We start from the raw sequence: 21,231 nt of genomic DNA, 5'->3' as shown, positions 1-21,231 counted from the left end.
GATGTTGTGGGGCTCTGTATCAAAGCCTTTACAGAAGTCCACAGAAAGGACATCTGTAGCCCTTCCCTTGTCCACTGATGGAGTCACTCCATCAGAGGAGGCCACTGGGTTGGTCAAGCAGGACTTGCCTTTGGTGAAGTTGTGCTGGCTGTTCCAAATCACCTCCCTGTCCTCCATGTGCCTTAGCAGAGCTTCCCGGAGAGTCTATTTCATTATCTTCCCAGGCACAGGGGTGAGGCTGACAGGGCGGTGGTTCCCAGGGTCCTCCTTTCTACCCTTTAAAGATGGGGACAATATTTCTCTTTTTCCAGTCACCTGGGACTTCACCTAACTGCCATGCCTTTTCAAATATCATGGAGAGTGGCTTGGCAACTACATCAGGCAATTCCCTCAGGACTCTGGGATACATCTCATTGGGTCCCATAGACTTATGTACATTCAGGTTCCTCAGATGGTCATGAGCCTGATCTTAAAGTGGAAGAGACTTTTCTCCCCCAGTCCCCACCCTGCTGTCCATCCATTTGACAGGTATGGGAAAAGAGGTTGGCATTGAAGATTGAGGCAAAAAAATTGTAGAGTACCTCAGCCTTCTTGTCCATTCTTAACAGTTTTCCAGCACTGTTTATCAGGGGGGTAACACCTTTGACTGCTGACAGACCAGAAGTCCTTCCTGTTATTCTTTGCGTCTCTTGCCAGTTCAGTTCCAGCTTTGCCTTGGCCTTCCTGACCCCATCCCTACACAACTGGACTGCATCCCTATACTCTTCCCAGGATACCTATCCTTGTTTCTATTGCCTGTGCATTTCCTTCTTACCCTTTAGTTTGACCAGCAGGTCCCTACTGAGACATGCCCATCTCTTGCCTTCCTTGCTCAATTTCTTGCTCCTGGGGATCACTGGCTCTTGTGCTATATGGAAGGCTTCCTTCAACATCTGCCAGCTCTATTCTGCTTCCTTGTCCCTGAGGGCAGTTTCCCAGGGGTTCCTATTGACTGACTCCTAGAAGAGCTGGAAGTTTGCTTTCCTAAAGTTCATTGTCCCAACTTTACTCTTCCTCTCCATAGTTCTACCAGGCACTCAAGTGAGCCTGACAGGCCTGTAGTTTTCAGGATCATTCTTCTTGCTCTTCTTTAAAATTGGGACATTTGCCAGTTTTCAATCAGCTGAGGCCTCTCCAGATTCCCAAGACCATTCAAAAATCACTGAGAGGCCTCATGGTGACATCAGCAGCTCTTTGAGGAGCCAAAGATGGAGGCAAAGAATGCATTAAACATCTCTGTCTCATCCATGTCCCTGTTTGTGAGGTGACCATCCTCATCCTGTAATGAACCAATGTTATTTCTTCACTGCCTTTTGCTATTAACGTATTTTAAAAACTCTGTTTATTGTCCCCCACAGTTTTGGCAGCTCCAACTCCAGTTGAGCTTTGGCCACACAAATTTTCTCCCTCCAGTGGCAAGCAGCATCTCTGTATTCTTCCCATACCACCTGACCTTGCTTCCACTGGGCATACACCTTCCTTTATAGCCTTATTTCCAAGAGATCACTGTTCAGCTACACCTAGCCTTCTGCCTCACCTGCTTGACTTCCAACATGGGGCAATTTCCTTCTCCTGTGCCCTTAGGAGGTGATGTTTAAAAAATGACCAGCACTGTTGGACCCCAGCATCTTCAGAAGTTTTTTGCCAGGGGACCTTACTCACTAGTTCCCTGAGCAGCCTGAAGTCTGCTCTCCTCATGTCCAGAGTTGAGGTTTTGCTGGCACTTTTCCTCCTGTCAAGAGATTTTAAACTCAATCTCTTCATGGTCACTGTGGCCAAGATGGCTGCCAATCACCACTTTGCTCATGAGATCCTGTGTTGACCAGCAGCAGATCAAGAAGGGCGTCTTTTCGAGTCGGCTCCCTTAGGACCTGTTGCATGAAGTTGTGATCCAGGTGTTTTAGCAATCTTCTGGACCTGTTTGTACCAGCTGTATGATATTTTCAGTTAACAACTGCCAAGTTCAAGTTCCCCATAAGGACAAGGGTGGTTGATTTAGAGGTGTTCCTCAAAGAATAATTCATCGGTGTCATGGTCCTGGCTAGAAGGTCTATAAAAGATTTTCACAATGACATCCTCATTATTTGTTTGCCCCTTGATTCTTACCCAGAGGATCTCAACCATGCCATGACCAACTGTAAGCTTCACACATTCCAGTCCCTCTATTACATAGTGCCACACTCCCCCAACCTTACCTGCCCTTCCTATCCCTCCTAAAGAGACTGTAATCATTCATCATGACAAAGTAATTCAGAGCTGTACAATCACAATCTCCAAGTCTCCAGAAGTCCTTGCTAATTCCATCTCAGAAGTACAGAAATGCAGTCTGTAAACATACCTTCAGTAATTGTCTCACATTTCTATGTTATATAAGAAAGATTAGATATAACATCCTTCCTGTGTTTTTTCTCTGGACTGGTGTCTAGTGCCATTCGTTTTGTCCTCCCAAGCAAACAATTAATTATTTTGCTAACCTTCTTTATCAAAGTTTTCAATTTGTCAACCAAATGCTCAAGGACAAATGATAGTAGCAACAAAAAGCTCAGTGTAGATACTTGCTGTTTGTCACTGGAAAACTTATCAGCATAACCAATCACTTTCACTCCAAATTATAGGCAAAAACCCTCACTGTCAGGGATCACATATTCTAAATAGCACTAATCTATACCTCTTTAATACATTTTTAAAATGCAAGATTAGAGGAAGTAAACATCTGGCAAGATTCTTGCAGCATCAAGAACTGGTTCTCTCAATCAGGGTTAATTAATTTCTTGAAGAAGTCAAAATGGTAGCACCATTAGTAACAGTATTTCAGTTGTGTGCTTTATCAATAAGAAAAGTAAAGCTAACATACAGGTGAATCAAAAAGCTCCTCTTCCACTTTTTCAGCCTCTCAAATGCTGAAATATTACAATCTGAATTGTACAATCAGCTGTTTTCAGAAATATTCATGAAAGGTATACCTTCAAAACAAGTTCCAAGACAACCAATTGAAACAGCAGCAACTTTAACCAGAAAAATAATTCAAATATTCTTCTGGCTGAGTGGTTACCGAACAAGTTATATTTCTTTAAGAAGAAGTCTATGCAGCAGTGGGGGAAGATGTAGGAAAATTCTTTTAAATTTAGCACAATACTATATGATCCCTATATTAGTGGTTAATGCTTAGTTTTGTACCATACAGTGCTTAGTACAAATGCCACAGATTACTGTGGTCTTGTTTTAATTCCCTACATCTGTGACTAATAAGTCTTATGACAGCTAATGTTTCCTTGTTTACTTATATCAGTGATTAATATGTACTACCAGATATCTTAGTTTTGAGAACAGAGATAGACTACTGGAGTAAAGAATGATAAGAGAAGTGCATTGTGACCTGACCACATATTTGAGATACTATCAAGGAGGAAAGATTCATCAGATAATCCGGGAATATAAAAGGGAATTTAAAGGAATGGGATGTTCTCAAATGACCACCAAAGACCCTCAAAAGACCCCTATTAATATACAAATATGATATGTGATGAAATATGCAATATGTTATATGATGAAAATGTAATGGACATATGATGAATATATATTAGTTTCAGGAATATAACCGGGTCTGTTAGGTTACTGGACATGCATGCTTTGAGGAGAATTTCCCATGCATCCAGTGCTGCTGATAAAGCAATGTTTGCTTCCTAACATAAAAAAATTGTTTGGAACATTTATTTCCCAGTTTTAGGTGACAATGGTAATCATATATTTGAGTGGAAGTAGCTTAGATTCACAATGTTGTTAAACTGATAAGCTCAAACATAAATTTTGTGTACAGAGTTAAATAAAAACAACCACATTTAGTCTCTGCCATTTACACAAGTCTCACAAGTTCTTTAACACAAAACCTCCTAAAATACTGATGCTGGCATGCTATACAATTACTTCTCACTTGCATTTGAGCTACATTTCTTCTATCACTATTTACCACAGTATATGCCTGCAGAATATGAACCACAGTGATCATTTAACAGTCACAGGATCATAGAATAATTCAGTTAAGAAGGAATCTCAGGAGGCCTTTAGTTGATCCTTGTGATCAAAGCAGGGTGAGCAAGGCCATGTGTCTTGGTTCTCACTAGGACAGGGTTAATTTTTGCAGTAGCTGTGAGGGGGCATGGCTAGGACCCAGAGGTTATTCTATACTACCTCACACCATTGCTGGGGGCAAGGGGAAAGGGAGTGTCTTCTGGGGAGAAGGGGCTCCTTCCAGTGGAGTAAGTGGGGCAGAGGAAGCCATCCAGACACCTGCTATTATAGGGGGATTTCCATGTGAATAATTTCCTTTCTTGTACCCTTTGTCATTAGTATTGTTGCTGCCACTGTTCCTTTTCTTATCTCATTGCTGTTTCCAGTAAATTGTTCTCATCTCAACACATGATCTTTGCCACCTGTATCTCCAATTCTCCTCTACGGCCCACCACAGCAGGAGGGGGAGGGGAAAATGGGAGAACAAGAGAAGGGCACATAGTTTGGGAGAGTCTTGGTGGGGGCACTGAACTGGGAAGTATCACTCCTAAACCACAACACCATGTTATGCAGGGCTAATCCAGACAGGTCTTGAAAACATCCAAGAATGAAAAATGCACAGATTCTCTGGGCTTTTCCAATGCTCGACTGTCCTGATAGTGGAAAAGGTTTTCCTTATATCTAGTCAGAATCTCCCATTTCAATTGAAGTCCATTGTGTCTCATCCTTGCTCCACAACACTGTGGAAAGCCTGACTCAAGTCTTCCTGATAATCTCATAGGTATGAGGAAGCTGCTCTAAGGTCTGTCTGTCTATTGTGTGTCATCCCATCTGTGTGTTCCTGTCATCATCATCATCTACATCCACGCTCAAAGACTTGTTTTATCCAGGCTGCACAACCCCAATACCCTCACCATCTCTGGAATCTCCCCCATTTCCTCTTCTCCCTCTCCACCTTAATCTGACCACCCATAAAGATTTAATTTTGTTTCAGGATTAAAGAGAAGAAAACACTATTGCTTCTTTTTATTATTGCCATGTAAATACATAAGCACTGAATACTTAAATTAACAAGAATATGCCCAAACCCCTACCTAAGTAATCTCATCTATCTCAGTCATTGCTTCTTTGGGAGAATATTAAAAATGGCAGTATGCATTACATATTTTAGCATAAAGAATTATTTTCTCAGCTGACTGACAGTTTAACCTATTCCTTCTCCACAACTAAGGTTTTCAGGCTTCATTTATGCTATATATATTGTGTTCATTGAACTACTTTTAATTTCATGTTCATAAAATTTGATTATTGCAATCAAGACAAGCATTACATCTTAAAACACTTTTGAGCTGGTTAAGAGTTCAATACTTGTAATGCTGCCTTTAAATAATTTCTTATGTAGAGCAACTGAAACCATTCCTTTAAAGAATTTAATCCTCATATTAGAAAGGATTTAAAACTATTCTGTCCTTCATTACTTTGAGCTTTGTTTTGAAGTATGATTAGTCAATTTTTGAACCTTCAGAAATTTCTTCTGAATCAGGGCTCAAAATAATTTTGTATCCAAAAATTAATGACATACTCTTTAGTACTATTGGAATACAGAAGTTGGGAGAACTAACTTTAAACTCTGTGTTTTAAAACTGGAAAAAAATACATTTATATATATGACTGCTAGATTACCTTTAAGGGTTCCATCACTTCCAGATGGAGAGCAGACTGACTGTGGTGACCTCAAGGAAAAAGATGCAGCATTCCTTACTGAAGGATCGCCATCCTAAAGTGACCATGATAAAAAAAAAAATCATGAACACTTCATAAAATAAAGACTGAAATTAGTACATATACTGATAAAACGGACTGGATGAAAAAGTATAGAAAAATATTAGAAAAATATTTATATAAAATTTTTTGTCATTTGGACTGCTATTAGACTACTATATAGGCAAAATTCAAAAAAATAATCAGCCTTAAGAATTTAGAACCAGAACATGCACACAAAAATAAATCCATGTATGCCTTCCAGCTAAATAAGCACTTTTGGTTGACATTAAGATTTCATTTAGAAGTTTTTTGATACATATACTTATAGTAAAGAGCTGAAAAACAGAAATATGAACTCTCTACAATACCAACTGAAAGAAATTGAGTAAAATAAGTAGATTTTTCTCATTTTTAAACAAATTGAGCATTTTTTAAATTAGCCTACCCTTAAAGTTTATTAGAATGCCATCTTACTTTTGCAGTTAAGCAAACCAAAACTTTGTATTCATACCCTCCAACATAAACATATCAGGACTGAACAAAATCTGTAGCACAACCATTGTGGCAACTGAGATAGATGGATGTCAACTACACACTCCCTCTGACAATGGCCAAACAGCCAATTTCCACACGCATAGCAGTAGATCAGCCACTGCACACAATGCCTTGTGAAGGCATAGTTTACACTGCTTAAGGATAAAGAAAATAGTTTGATATTTATGGACTGAAAGTGCTTACAAGGCAAAGAATATAAATTCATAAGAAACCAGATGTCACCCATTTCATCATACATAGGCATTTACAAAACAATTCTATTAAATTTTTTCCCCTCCCACAGCAAAATGAATCTAAAACTCATTATGTGCCATTAATTACACTTATTTTTCTAACTGCTTGCAAAAAGACTTGTTGCCTGGTGAGAAAACCTCAAGTGTAAAAAAATCTAATATTCTGATTTGATGCAATAAAAACAACTATACCTTAAACTAACATGCTTTTTATTGCAAGACAAAATTAATTAATTTGCTGATATAACAGTTACTTGTTTAATTAATACACTGAAAGTAAGATTATTTTTTCAAACATGAATTATATTTGAATTATAATAAATCTCAAACCCACCAAAATACTGGGGGAAACAAAAGCTTAGTAACTTTTATATATGTATTTTTTATTAGAAGAGGAGAGGTCCTCTACCCATGGACTGCCAAGGACAAAGGCAAAGATATCTTTTATTAAAATAACTGAACTAACTAACTAGGTAGATGATCTTTCAGGTACACACATGCCATTCCTTAAAATTTGTCAGCTACTGTAGAAGTCCTCATTTACTGTTTCCTAGATGAGAACTTCATCAAATGGAGAAATGTAAGCACAAACTTATATTCTGGGCATGTTCTCACATGCACTTACAGCCCAGAAAGCCAACTGCAGCCTGGGCTGCATCCAAAGCAGTGTAACCCAGCAGGTCAAGGAAAGTGATTCTGTCCCTCTACTCTGCTCTGGTGAGACCCCACCTGCAGTACTGCCTCCAGCTCTAGAATCTCCAGCACAGGAAGGACATGGACCTGCTGAAGCAAGTCCAGAAGAGGCCACCAAGATGATTAGAGGGCAGGAGCACCTCTGCTATGAGGAAAGGCTGAGAGAATTAAGACTCTTCAGCCTGGAGAAGAGAAAGCTCCAGGGAGACCTTAGAGCAGCCTTCCAATAGCTGAAGGGAGCCTGCAACAAAGACAGAGAAGGACTCTGACAGGGAGTGTAGCAATAGGACAAGGAGAAAGGGCTTAAAGCTGAAAGAGGGTAGATCTCGATTAGATGTTAGGAAGGAAGTCTTCCCTGTGAGTGTGGTGAGGCCCTGGGACAAGTTGCCCAGAGAATCTGTCTGCCCCATCCCCAGAAGTGTTCAAGGCCAGGTTGGATGGGGCCTGGAGCAATCTGGTCTAGTGGAAAGTGTCCCTGTCCACAGTAGGGGGTTGGAACACGATAGTCATTAATGTCCCTTTCAACCCAAGCTATTCTATTATTCTCAGGTTTCTCAAAAAATGGTCCTTTACTTGAGCATAAGCACAGTGAGCCTTCAAGTATATGCTTGCCAATTTAGTAAAATCGAATATTGCAAACACACAATATCCTGCAGACATTCATAACATCTAAAGAAAAAAATCCTTAAGCTAAGAAAAAATATAAAGTTTTACATTATATGATTTAATATTCCTTGTTCATAACTATCTCTGCCAATATTAACACTTTTTTTAAAAGGTGCAACATTCTGATTAACGTGATTGTTCATATATAAATGTAAAACTTGAATTAATTCCACTTGTTCAAAATGTTTTCTGCAGGATGGCCACTAAAATCAGTTTTTAAAGGTATACTTACTTTTGACCCTCAGTCTTTTTCCCATTAAACCGAACCGATGATGGTATGCTTTATGTTTTCATAGTCGGTCAGTTTTGAATGAGTTTCACATAATTGTTAAGGTTGGAAAATATCTTTAAGATCATCAAGTCCAACCAATAATGCAGCACCACCATTATGTTGACCATTAAACCATGTCCCCAAGTGCCACATCCACACATTTTTTGAAATCTTCCAAGGATGGTGACTCAACAGTAAGTTCCAGTGCTTAGCAACCATTTCCATGAAGAAATTTTCCCTAATATCCAATCTAAACCTCCCCTGGAACAACTTGAGGCCATTTCCTCTTGTCCTGTCTCTTGTTCCCCAGAAGAACCCAATTCCCACTGGGGTCCACCCTCCTTTCAGGGAGTTGTAGAGATTAAGAAGGTCCCCCCTGAGCCTCCTGTTTTCCAGGACGAGCCCCCTCAGCTACTCCTGGTGCTCCAGACCCCTCCCCAGCTCCATTGTCCTTCTCTGGACTCACTCCAGCACCACAATGTCTTTCTTGCAATGAGGGGCCCAGAACCCGACACAGCACTTGAGGTGTGGCTTCACCAGTGCCGAGTACAGAGGGACAATCACTGCCCTGGTCCTGCTGGTCACACCATTTCTGATCCAAGCCAGGATGCTATTGGCCTTCTTGCCCAACTGGGCACACAGCACCCCCAGGTCCTTTTCCTGTGGGCAGCTTTCCAGCCACTCTGCCCCAGCCTGGAGCTGCATGGGGTTGGGACCTAAGAGCAGGACCTGGCACTTGGCCTTGTTGAACCTCATACAATTGGCCTTGTCCCATTGCTCCAGCCTGTCCAGATCCCTCTGCAGAGCTTTCCTGTCCTCCATCAGATCAACACTCGCACCCAACTTGGTGCCCTCTGTAAACTTACTGAGGTTGCACTTGATCCCCTTGTCTAGGTCATCACTGAAGATGTTAAATAGGACTGGCCCCCATACTGAGCTTTGGGGAACTCCACTGGTGACTGGCCGCCAACTGGATGTAGCTCCATTCCCCACCACTCTCTGGGCCTGACCATCCAGACAGTTCCTAGCCCAGTGAAGAGAGCACCTGTCCAACCCATGGGCTGCCAGCTTTTCCAGGAAATGCTCTGGGAGACAGCATCAAAGGCTTTACTGAAGTGCACATAGTCACACATACAGCCTTTCCCTCACACACTAGGTGAGTCACCTGGTCATAAAAGGAGATCAGGTTGGTCAAGCAGGACCTACCTTTCCTAAACCCCTGCTGGCTGGGCCTGATCCCCTGGTTGTCCTGCACATGCCACATAATCACACTCAAAATGATCCATTCCATCTTCCCAGGTACTGCGGTCAGGCTGACAAGCCTTTAGCTCCCCGGATCCTCCTTCTGACCCTTGTTATAGATGGCTGTCACATTTGCCAATTTCCAGTCACCTGGGACCTCCTCAGTTGGCCAGGACTGCTGGCAAATGATGCAACATGGCTCAGTGAGCAGTTCTACCAGTTCCCTCAGTACTCTTGGGTGTATCCTATTCAGCCCCATGGCCTTGTGTGGGTCTAAGTGGTGTAGCAGGTCACTGACCATTCTCTCCTGGATTATGGGGGTCTTCATTCTGTTTTCCATCCCTGTCTTCCAGCTCTGAGGGTCAAGTACTTGGATGAAAACTGGTCCTGGTATTACAGACTGAGGCAAAGAAGGCATTAAGCACCTCGGCCTTTTCCTCATCGTTTGTCACTATGTTTACCTCCACATCAAGTACAGGATGGAGATTCTCCTTGGCCTTCCTTTTGTTGCTGATGTATTTGTAGAACCACTTTTTGTAGTCTTTTACAGCCGTAGCCAGATGAAGTTCTAGCTGGGCTTTGGCTCTTTGAATTTTCTCCCTGCATGACCTCACAACATCCTTGTGGTCCTACTGAGCTTCCTGCCTCTTTTTCCAGAGGTGATGCACTCTCTTGTTCTCCCTGAGTTCCATTCAAAGCTCTCTGTTTGGCCAGGCCGGTCTTCCCTGCCATCTTGTCTTTTGGCATATGGGGACAGCCTGCTCTTGCTCCTTTCAGATTTATTTTTTAAACCACATTCCGCTTTCCTGGAGCCCTTTGCCCTTCAGGACTGCCTCCCAAGTGACTCTCTTATCCAGGCTCCCAAACAGGCCAGTCTGCATTCTGGAAGTCCTAGGTGGCAGTTCTGCTGATCCCCCTGCTTACTTTTCTGAGAACAGAAAATTATCATTTCATGATCACTGTGCCCAAGATGGCCTCCAATTATCACATCCCATACCAGCCCTTCTCTGTTCAAAAACAGCAGGTCCAGTGGGGCACCTCTCCTGATTGGCTCACTCACCAGCTGTGTCAGTTCTTTCACACACTCCAGGTACCTCCTAGACTGTTTCCTCTGCTGTGCTCTGTTTCCAGAATAGATCTGGTAAGTTGAAGTCCCCCACGAGAACAAGGGCCAGCAATCGCAAGACTTCTCCCAGCTATTCATAGAACATTTTATCTTCTTCATCCTGGCTGGGTGGTCTATAGGAGACTCCCATCAGGACATCTGCTCTGTTGGCCTTCCCCTTGATTCTTACCCATAAACACTCAATCCTACCGGTACCATCATCAAGTTCCAGACAATCAAAACACTTCCTAACATACTAGAGGTATCTAGAGCCTCTCCTTCCTTGCTGATCCCTTATAAAGAGTTTATAACCATCCATTGCCGCATTTCAGTCATGCAATTCATCCCACCATGTCTCCATGATTGCAACTATGTCAGTTTCCCTGCTGCACCATGGTTTCCATTTCCTCCTGTTTGTTGCCCATGCTGCATGCATTGGTGTAGGTGCACTTCAGTTGCATTTGCTAATGATACAAAACTAGGGGGAGTGACTGATACACCTGAAGGCCAATGCTGCCATTCAGGGGGACCTTGATAGGCTGGAGAATTGGGTGGAGAGAAACCTAATGAGGTTCAACAAGGGCAAGTGTAGGGTCCTGCACCTGGGGAGGAATAACCCCAAGTACCAGCACAGGTTGGGAGTGACCTACTAGAGATGTAGTAGTTGGGGGATATATGTTCATTTAATGCCAAGAACAGCTTCTTATTTTGAAGAATTTGTATTGCTGAAGCAGAGACTGAGAAAAATACCTGATGAGATTGTGTATTCTGATAGATTCCTTCATTACAAAACTCTCTTGTTGAAAATATCCCTTCTTAGCTGTTTTTCATCAGCATAATTCTTTAATTTAAAAAGAGAAGACTAAGAAAACTAACAATTCTCTTAGAGTTCCAGTGTACTAGTCCCTGTAAGGAATCTAGGTAGTCTGGTGTTATCAATGCACTTGTTGAATACAACAATTTTTTGCTTCCACAAGCTAATTTAGGAAGACAAGAGTTGCCCCTAGTTTTTATAAGGTAGATTAAATACATGTTTAAAAAAAAGGCCCGCTTCTCACCAGGTTTTGATCAAGTTTTGTAACTGTTGTAGGCATCACTAAGACCACATAGTTCAAAGAACTAAAAGCAACAAATAAAAATGAAACTTAAGTGCTGTCTCCTTAAAAGGTGTTAAGAGACTGTGTGCCAAACTTGTAAAGAAGAGTCACAACATGCTTCGTACAGAGGATGAGATGCTCATTAAGAAAGTGAAGAAGTTGAAAACACCATGGGAGAAAGTTGCTGATTTTTTTTCACTTATATTCAATACTTTAGCAAGAATTTCTCCCACGTGAACTCAAGTCACTAGGAAAACATATTATAAATAAACCAGGCCATAAAAGCACATAACAGATCTGTAAGAAAAAATGTTAAAAGCAATTTTTGTCTTTGACAACATTACTATATTACTGAATAGGTTATGCAATTGTCTCATTGAATTTACAGTTAGGGGAATCTTCAGAAAGACACATTAACTATAAACCTATTTAGAATCTAGTATTGTTTACATCAATATATTGATACAATAATTGCAGACTCTAGCATCTTTTTATAATAAACTAACATGAGTAAGATTTTACTTTTCATACTTTCATCAGAATCAATGTTACAAACTGTTCCAAAAGAGAGATCTAGAAAAATCTTAAAACTTGCACATTAAAGTTGCACAGTTAAGTGCATACATCTGAAACCGAAATATATTTTCAGTGGTTTTATTCATCAACAGCATCCTCATAAAATATCTGACTTTTAAGGCAGCTAAACACATACTTGGTTTATCACAGTAAATATTTGTTTTATCATCATAAACTGATCTAGGTGACATACATCACTACTTATCCTGTGCACCATCTGTAGATAGTCTTCATTTGAGCCATGTCTAGAATTATCAGCATGATGATTAGCTGAATTTCCAGACAATTGACTTGAAACTTTATTTTCATGGAGATTTCTCATCCCAGCTGTGACAATGGGACTGGATACTGAAGCTGAAATACAGAAAAATAAAAATAATGATACCAATATATTCACACAATCATTAACTCTAAAAAATCTAACAGAAAAGGCCATAATATTAATGAGTTGGATGCAAGAGGTCTAGGACTGGAACAAGAATCTCAACTTTCTTCAATAAATCTTCTTTCCACAAATACCTTGAATAAAATTAGTATCTAAGTTTTAAATTTTCAAGAGACTCTTAAACATAAATTCCATGTACAGATTAGCCAAGCTTCACTCCACATCTATCCTAATTAGTCAGTATCATACTCATAGGTTATAGAAAACTTTATTTTCCTCTATATAATATGCATTCGCTACCTTTAGTCACTTCCAAGGTATTCATGAGACACATAACATTACATACAAAACAGCTATATAAATTCTAAGCACACTGCTAAACTTTAGGAACAGATGATTTAAAAGAATCTAACAAGAATTCTACTTCCAAGAAAGGATAATGCCTAGATACTTAACAGTGTTCATGTTGTTCAAGATTGTTTTTAGAAAAGGGAAAAACAAAGAAATACATTAATTCTGAAGGTCATCTTTGCCAGTTACTGCATACCTTGAGTATAATTCTAGCCAACTTAGCCTAGCCTACACTGTAAAGGTTTGGTAAAGTTAAATAAGCTGGCAGCAAAATTTACATTACACTGGCAAAAATTATGTTTTTGCCAGTACAAATAAACAATTGCCATAGCTAAAAAATTAAAAGTTTTAGGGTTTTTTAAATTTTTCTATTGTCATGTATATGTAACAACTATGCAAAATCAGTGTACATAGAGGAGAAGCATTAACGCCAAGGTCACTGGTTCAATCTCTATATGGGCAATTCACTTAAGAGTTGGACTCAATGATCCTTCTGAGATTTTTTGAAATAAAATAAATACTACCATTGTTGTCGTGGTTTAACACGGGAAAAGAATTTTCTTGGAAGGAAGAGGTCAGTCCAGTCAGGGGTCAGGTTTGGATACTGACACTTGGGGTGACCAATTGAAGGTGGACACGCCTCTGAGAACACAGAGGAGTTAAAAGCAGAATTCCCAGGAGAACTCGCTCTCTTTGGTTCCGGTCAGTGGAGAGTGCAAGCCTCCCCTGCCCAGCCATGAGCTGGGTGGGGGAGGGGAAAAGCCATGTGGCCTGCAGAGGTAGGCCAGGGGGTGAAGGATCCGGAACCGAGCTGGGCCAGTTCCTGCGGACGGAAGGGTGGAGAACGTCTGAGATGTCTTTGTTTACCCTGCCCCCCCCCAACCTAGAGGGAAAGAGATAGAGAGCCTGCAGACACCTGGGAGTTTGCAGGCAGAGGAGAAGGGGGGGGGGGAAAGATGCCCAGTGTGGGAGACAGCACATTGTCCTGGGCCAGAGATTTCAGCTGTCCGGGAAGTTCAGGAATTTTAACCCTTTCCTGTGAAATGAAGGCTTTGTGAAATATTGCTCCTCCTCAATTTGAAGGAAAGAGAGACAGCCGGGGACCTCAGTTGTTAGGGAAAGAAGGTTGGGGGGAGATGATGGAGTGGCTGTTGTCTGGATTCTTCTTGTTAGCCATAGAGTGAACCAATTTCTCCTCCAAGAGAGACTGCATTTTAGAGGGATGCAATGGTGAGCCAAGAAACTCCTCCAGCAACTACCAGTTCAGGAATGAACAGAGGTCAGCGGAGGAGGGTGTGAGGATGCCCTCCGTCTTCAGAGAAGAAGAGAAGGCGATCTCTGTTCTTGGACCCCCGGCCCCAGGGAAATGGGGGGGACTGTAGTCCCAAAATGAGACACTGGACTGTTGTTCCTGTTGGTCCTTGGCAAAGCATCCTTAAAGGGGCCCTGTGAGCAGTCTCTGTCTATGCACGGTGGTGAGAGCACTGTGACATGGAGAGGAGAGTGTCACACTGGTCCGGTGTGTTTGGGCAGTGCCATGTGTGACATGGAAACACAAGAGGTGGCAGCTGTGTTTCCTGGGGGTCTATGGTGCAAGGGAGACTCCTCTCTCCCCTGATGGACTCAGTATTGATTATACTGAAGGGTGAATACTTGATTAAGGGTCCAAATGTGTCTCACTGTGGTTTGCTGGAGTTGGGTGGTGGGAGGAGGAATGTTTTGAAAGGTTTGCATTTTTAATTTTGTGTGGTTTTTTTCCCTTTTATAGTAGTAGTAGTAGTAGTGTAATAAAGTTTTCCCCTTGTTATTAATTTTGTCCTGCTTTGCTCTGTTCTCGATCGCATTTCACAGCATTCAATTGATAGGTTACATTTTCATGGGGGCACTGGCATTGTGCCAGTGTCAAACCATGACAATTGTACAGTCAGGAAAGCAAAGCTTAAGCATACCCAAAAAATTCCCTACCAACTCCAAGATTTTCATTAAGCATGTGACTCCTTCAAAGAAATTAGAGAGCTGTGAAACACACACATGAAGCTAAAGCTGACATGAGATAGAAGAATAAAATAAATATCAAAGACTTACCTTGCTGCATCTGAGGATGTGGTGTATAACTTGGAGGATGTGAATATGGCATGTATCCTGCAGGACTTTGAGGAGCATATGGACTAGGCACTGGACTGTTCTGTTGTGCCAAAAATCTGTTACCAGAGCTTGTTTGTGGTGGCACAAACCGGCTAAAAATAAAATGAAAAAGTTTGAAAAAGTTGGAAAAGGAAATTTATACACATTTCTTATTTATTTTAGAAGATTGAGGGAGCTGGGGGTGTTTAGTCTGGGGAAAAGGAGGCTCAGGGGACACTTTATTGCTGAAAGGAGGTAGCAAGCAACAGAACAAGAGGAAATGGCCTCAAGTTATTCCAGGGGAGGTTTAGATTATATATCAGGAAAAATTTCTTTACCAAAAGGTTTGTCAAGCACTGGCACACGCTGCCCAGGGAAGTGATAAGTCACGAACCTGGTGGTATTTAAAATGTGTGTACGTGTGTCACTTAGGGACACGGTTTAGTAGTGGACCTGACAGTGTTAGGTTAACGGTTGGACTTGATGATCTTAGAGGTCTTTTCCAACCTAAATGATTCTATAGGTACATGCTACTTGCTGACACTCAAAGTTTGAAAAAGAACTCAAAAGTTGATGAGAAAGCTGATGGAAGATTGGTCAAATTACTGGGCTTATCCTCCTCTGAGCAGCCTTTTGTATAACTGTTACAGCAGTATTTCATGTTTTTACAAGCCTTCTTTCCTACCCTTCTGTCACATTGGTAATGTTATACATGCTGGAACACATGGCATCTTGTCTTCTGTTCTCCTGCCACAGGTAGAAAATAGCTGTAGGGGTGTCAGGAGGCAGGGGTATTATTTTAGCAGGAAATAAAGTTTGCCAAAATTATGTGAGGGAGGGACAGCAGGAAATCCTGACTAATCAGAATACAAAGATTACTCACTAGCAAAAACATTGCTTTGCCAGCTGAAGAAACTCACCCTGTTGTCAGACAAATGCAAAATAGATCCTGACACTGATCACCTTCCATTCACATACTTGCAAAAAGAATTGACTGTCACTGTAGATAGAATTTGCAGTTTGCTGCCCATCCCACCCCATTTAAAAGAGAATGTTACCTGGAAGGGCTATGTGAGATAGTGGTTTGTTGATAATTAGAAGATGCAGGACTACCTCTCATGGAGTTCTGAGAAATATTAAACTGCGACATCATCATCCCTATTAAGAAGATAGCAGCATTACTTTACATGCATTTCCTTTTTAATCAATGAAGTCTCTCATTTCAGAAATTATATACAAAGAGATTATAAAATTTACAAACATTGACATCTTCTACCTACAACTGTTAGAAAACATTTTTAAAAGATTGATTTCATGTAAGATATCTATTTTACACCATGACATAAAAAGAATGTTCCCTAAAGGAGTATTAATTCAATAATAAATATCAACAGCAGTTCCCTCTCTGTTCCTTAGCCAAAAACCTGCTAGTAAATAGTAACATTTTATAACAGACCACATACTCGACACCCCAGACTTGTGTGTGGAGTATTTCAATGTGCCAATAAGATTTGGAAACTTCACAACTCAGAAGAACACAGAAAACTTATCTCCCATTTTTAGATCAAATACAACAAACAATCATCTCGAGCTGAGTGGTGCAAGATATTCTCTCTGCTCCCCTAATGCCCTACTGGTTCCTTTCTACCCAGGGACAACAGCTTTCTATTCCACCTCCACCACACTTAAAAGGAATGTTATCAAAGAAGATGCTGAAATATTTTCAGTTGCAAAGAACCACCAGTATCCCATCTATAGTCTCCAACAGCCTGTAGATTCCCACAGTCATGCTTTGAAAATTCAAGAGTTGTACTAGATGGCAAGCCACAAGTACCAATGGGCCTGGAACTAACTTGCATCTTTATTAGGGAGAATTTAAAATAATCTTTTTTGTTTTCTCTCTTCCATACAGATATAAAGAATTTCTAACCACCACATAACACTAGAAGTTGAAATGGTACAGGTACACAAGAACTTATATGACTTTTAACCAGGTGATTTTAATGATAGAATTGAATGTCTTGCAGCTAAAACAGCATCAGAATTCACATACACACTGCAGTTTGGGAAGCCACAGAAAGTGATCCAAAGCCATGGGTAAAAGCACATCAGCAATGCAAATATTTAAACCTAAATTCAGATAGACAGCTGGCTAATCCAGAGTGTTTGGGAGTCATCAATCTTTGTATTACTATCACTGATTTCAATTACTGCAATATTCACACAAGCAAAGCTAGTTTCAGAAATCCTCCCTGTCATCCTCTTTTCTCTTCCCCTCTCCCCAACAAAGAAGTGATGGAATAATCCCCCAGGAATTAAGCCATTACTACCTCCTGGTAGGTATGAAGTGCTGCATTCCAAGTATATTAGCCCAGACAAACTAGCCCAGAGCAGGAGTGAAATTCTCATATTGTGCCGGAAAATAAATAAATAAATAAGAGACCTCCGTACTTTAGTACAGAGGACATTTCATTGTCCAGAGTAACAGAAGCGGAGTCCTCAACTCCTGCAAAATTTGATTAAATGAACACTGGTTTCCTTGCACAGAGGCAAGTGAGGAGGAAACTCCAGATGTGTTGGAGGCAGCATCTGGCATGCTCACTACCCACTCACCTCTCACAGCCACTCTCACCACAGCTAGGTAGTAGCTAGTCAAACTACTAACCCTTAACATTCATGTACAGAAAGCTGACAGAATGTGCCAGTATGAGTATGAACTATGCAGAAGTTTCATTTTATGCTTAAAACACAGATTGCACTTTTAAAATACTTAAAAAATATATCTTTTCTCCTCTGTAAATTTAAAACACGCTTTTGGTTTAAAAAAGTATGACAGAAAATATAAAAAGTAATACATTTTAATGCCATTTAAAAAACCCTAAAACTTATTCTGTGACAGGCAGTTCTCACCTCTTTATCTCTGTTAGGGGAGACAATCTAGATAACTTCAAAAAAACCAACCAAACAAAACACCCTAAGTCCCCAGTGCCCATCCCCCTCCCCTCACCCCACTAAAACCCCCCAAGCAACAACAACAACAACAACCAAACAAAAGAATCCCCTACCACAACAGTGTCTCTAAAGTTTTCAGACAGATAACAAGTCTGTCTAATAATAATGTAATGAGGAGGGAGTAAAAATAAGCCCAAACATTTAGTCTAAAAAGGAGTTGAAATTACTCTGTGGTCATTGACACTAAAATATCTTCTTGTACATTTTTTACACTGTTGTTCATATCACTAAGCAGCAGATTTATGGCTCCACTGTGCATCTCCATGCCTTAAAATACTTAAGAATTTCTTTTAAATGCAACTTTAATTTTGATTGTTGGTAATGCTCAGTTTTGAGAAAACCTCATCCTAGTAATAACATTCATACAACCACAGGATATGGGTCAAGTTGGAAGGGACCACAGTGGGTAATGTGGTCCCACCTCCCTGCTCAGTCATCCCAAAACACACAGCACAGGATTGTGTCCAGATGGGTCTGGAATATCTCCAATGTGGGAGACTCCACACCCTCTCTGGGCAATCTGTTCCAGTGCTCGGTCACTGCACAGAGAAGTTCTTCCTCAAGTTCAGATGGAACCTTCTGGGCATCAGTTCCTGCCCATTCCTCTTGTCCCATTACTGGGCCCCACTGAGCTGAGCCTGGTCCGTTCTCTTACCCTTTCCTGCAGACACTGACAGACATTGATAAGGTCCCCTGACAGATGACTCCTCTTGAGGCTGAACAGCCCCAACTCCCTCAGCCTTTCCTCATAAGAGAGTTACTCCAGTCCCTTAATCATCCTCACAGCCTCTACTGGACCCACTCCAGGAGCTCCATGTCTCTCCTGTCCTGAGGAGCTCAGAACTGGACACAGCATTGCAGGTGTGGAGAAGGGCAGGATCACCTCCCTGACCTGCTGCCAATGATCTTTCTAATGCATCCCAGGATTCTGTTTGCCTTCTTTGTCAGAAGGGCACACACTTGTCCATCAGGAGCCCCAGGTCACTCCCAGCCTGTACTGGTGCCTGGTGTTGTTCTTCCCCAGATGCAGAACCCTGCATTTGCTTTTGTTGAATTTCAGACAGTTCTTCTCTCCCGACTCTCCAACCTGTTGTGGCCCCTCTGAAAGGCTGCACAGCACTTGGGGGTATTGGCCAGCTTTGCATTCTTAACATATACTCCCAGTCTTGAATGTAATTTTTTTGGCTTAGAAAAAAAGGGATATGTGTAAATCCATTTTAGCATTCCTACTGCCAAAGAATACAAAAACATGGCTCGAGATCACAGAAAAGGTCTTGTATGATTAAACTGTATTACAGCATCATGAATGCTTAAGCAAGGATTGCACACCAACAGGCAATTTTTCAGTTAAATATGCACTCTTATTGAAAGCATATGTCTACAAAGTTTTTCCCTTTTATGCATTAAAATGTGCATTTTAATTCTTCTATATATGAAAAAAATCAAAGCAACTGATGCTTAGGGAAAGATGCATAAGATTTTAATAATCAAAAATGCACGAGTAAATAGTTTAAACTGAATTTTAAGTCCTTTCTACATCCTAAGCTATGCTATGAAGACTAACCTATTGCAATATGGTATTTTACCTGATCTTCTAACAGATATCTGCTGAAAGACAAAGCCAGTGTTGAGAAGAGAAAAACATATTATGAAAACTGAAATTAAATAATAGACTAATTTTAAATAAATAATTATGATAGGACCCAGAACTTTCTCTGTCATTTGATTAAAAATGTCTATAAATAAAATTAACATGTTGCCTTTGTACTGATGCTGAACAGTGATGTGATGCAGCCTGTTCAGACAACCTAGTAATACAAAACAGTCTGAAAACTCTAATTAAAAATCGTATCTGTATGAACTCTGTTTCAACAATGGAGCTGTTATTAAAAGACATGGAATAAAGGTTTGAATACTGCTGCTACTTTACCTGAAACAAAATATGCCAGCAATTTGGGGGGGGTGGGGGAGGGTGGTGCACCCAGGAAACAAAACAAGTATTCAGATAATACATCTTTCTTGCACTATTTGTTAATCATAACTAAAAACAATTCTTGCTCTAAACTTAGTGTTGAGCTACAAATCAATATGACTGTGGAAAAAGCATCAGCACAGAATTCTGCTTGTGCTTTACCTTATATTCACATGTATTCAACACATAATAGTTAGGTTTCTGAAGAGGCCTTTTTTTCCTGACAAATTATATTGAACCAAGAATTTTATTCCACATTTACTGAAATTCTTTAGCCAGGTGGTTTTTCTGATCTTGCATTAGAAAAGAAGGCTGAAAGAAATTAATTTGAATTCAGTTTGTCCATACTAATGCTGGAACTGATGCTCAAGGGATCATGGTGTAGAGGCCCACCCCAGGCAGAGTAAATTGACATGGGGTCCCAGTGCCTTCTTTCCTTCTCAATTCTGGGCATTACAAATACTGGATCACAGTACCCAGCACTGACTTCACCACATGCTGGACTCAACAGAAGGCAAAAGGACAATATTCATAAAGAAGACAGTAAGGAAAACAGAAGAGATTAATTTGAATTACTAGAAAAGAACCTAAATTTCATTCTTATGGCTGGCAAAATGCATTACATAAGATCTCTACCAAACTCTCAAGTGTTCTACAAATCATGACTTCACAGAGATTACAAAATATGTTCAGAAAGCAGAAGAAAGCCCAACCTAAGCTGCCAGATCACATCAATATACCCTCCTTTGGCCTAGGAGATCTGAATGGGATGTACTAACAGCTAACATGGCTGCCACAATTTGCCAACATCTAGCTTAAAGATCCTCCTATTTCCAGGTAAGAGTATGGCATAGAAATGAATAAATTAAAAAAAAAAAGGCACTTCACCTAGCTTCTCCAAACATTCATTACAGAGCCTTCTTCCTCTCAAAAAACTTTGTGTACAGCTATACTTTCCTCCTCTTACCCCTTTCTTTCAATGTTTCCAATTTCACACTTACATTGCAGTGCTTGCACTGGTACAAGTATTCAGAATCATATAAAATAAAATTAAACATTCAAGGAAGATTTAAAGTCTGATCTCTTGGTTCTCTGAAAACACTTTGTTAACTTTATTAAAATAGCATCAACTATTCTT

General features: G+C 40.6%; 1 protein-coding gene across 2 annotated transcripts in view; it reads right to left on the bottom strand.

Annotated features, from left to right (window-relative positions):
- Window positions 1-21,231, bottom strand: part of LOC146762970 (nipped-B-like protein) — a 162,772-nt gene that overhangs the window by 109,761 nt on the left and 31,780 nt on the right. For both annotated transcript variants that reach the window (XM_085571239.1, XM_085571240.1), the window contains exons 5-8: window positions 16,168-16,267; window positions 15,071-15,222; window positions 12,443-12,603; window positions 5,731-5,824 (exon numbers count right to left, since the gene is read on the bottom strand). In XM_085571239.1, coding sequence (XP_085427365.1) covers window positions 5,731-5,824; window positions 12,443-12,603; window positions 15,071-15,222; window positions 16,168-16,267 — 507 coding nt within the window. The remainder of the gene's footprint in view (window positions 1-5,730; window positions 5,825-12,442; window positions 12,604-15,070; window positions 15,223-16,167; window positions 16,268-21,231) is intronic.

Source organism: Lonchura striata, chromosome W (genome assembly GCF_050655825.1).
Source record: "Lonchura striata isolate lonStrDom1 chromosome W, ASM5065582v1, whole genome shotgun sequence".
Lineage (NCBI taxonomy): Eukaryota > Metazoa > Chordata > Aves > Passeriformes > Estrildidae > Lonchura > Lonchura striata.
The sequence above is the reverse complement of the archived record's forward strand: the minus strand, read 5'-3'. Positions and strand labels throughout refer to the sequence as shown.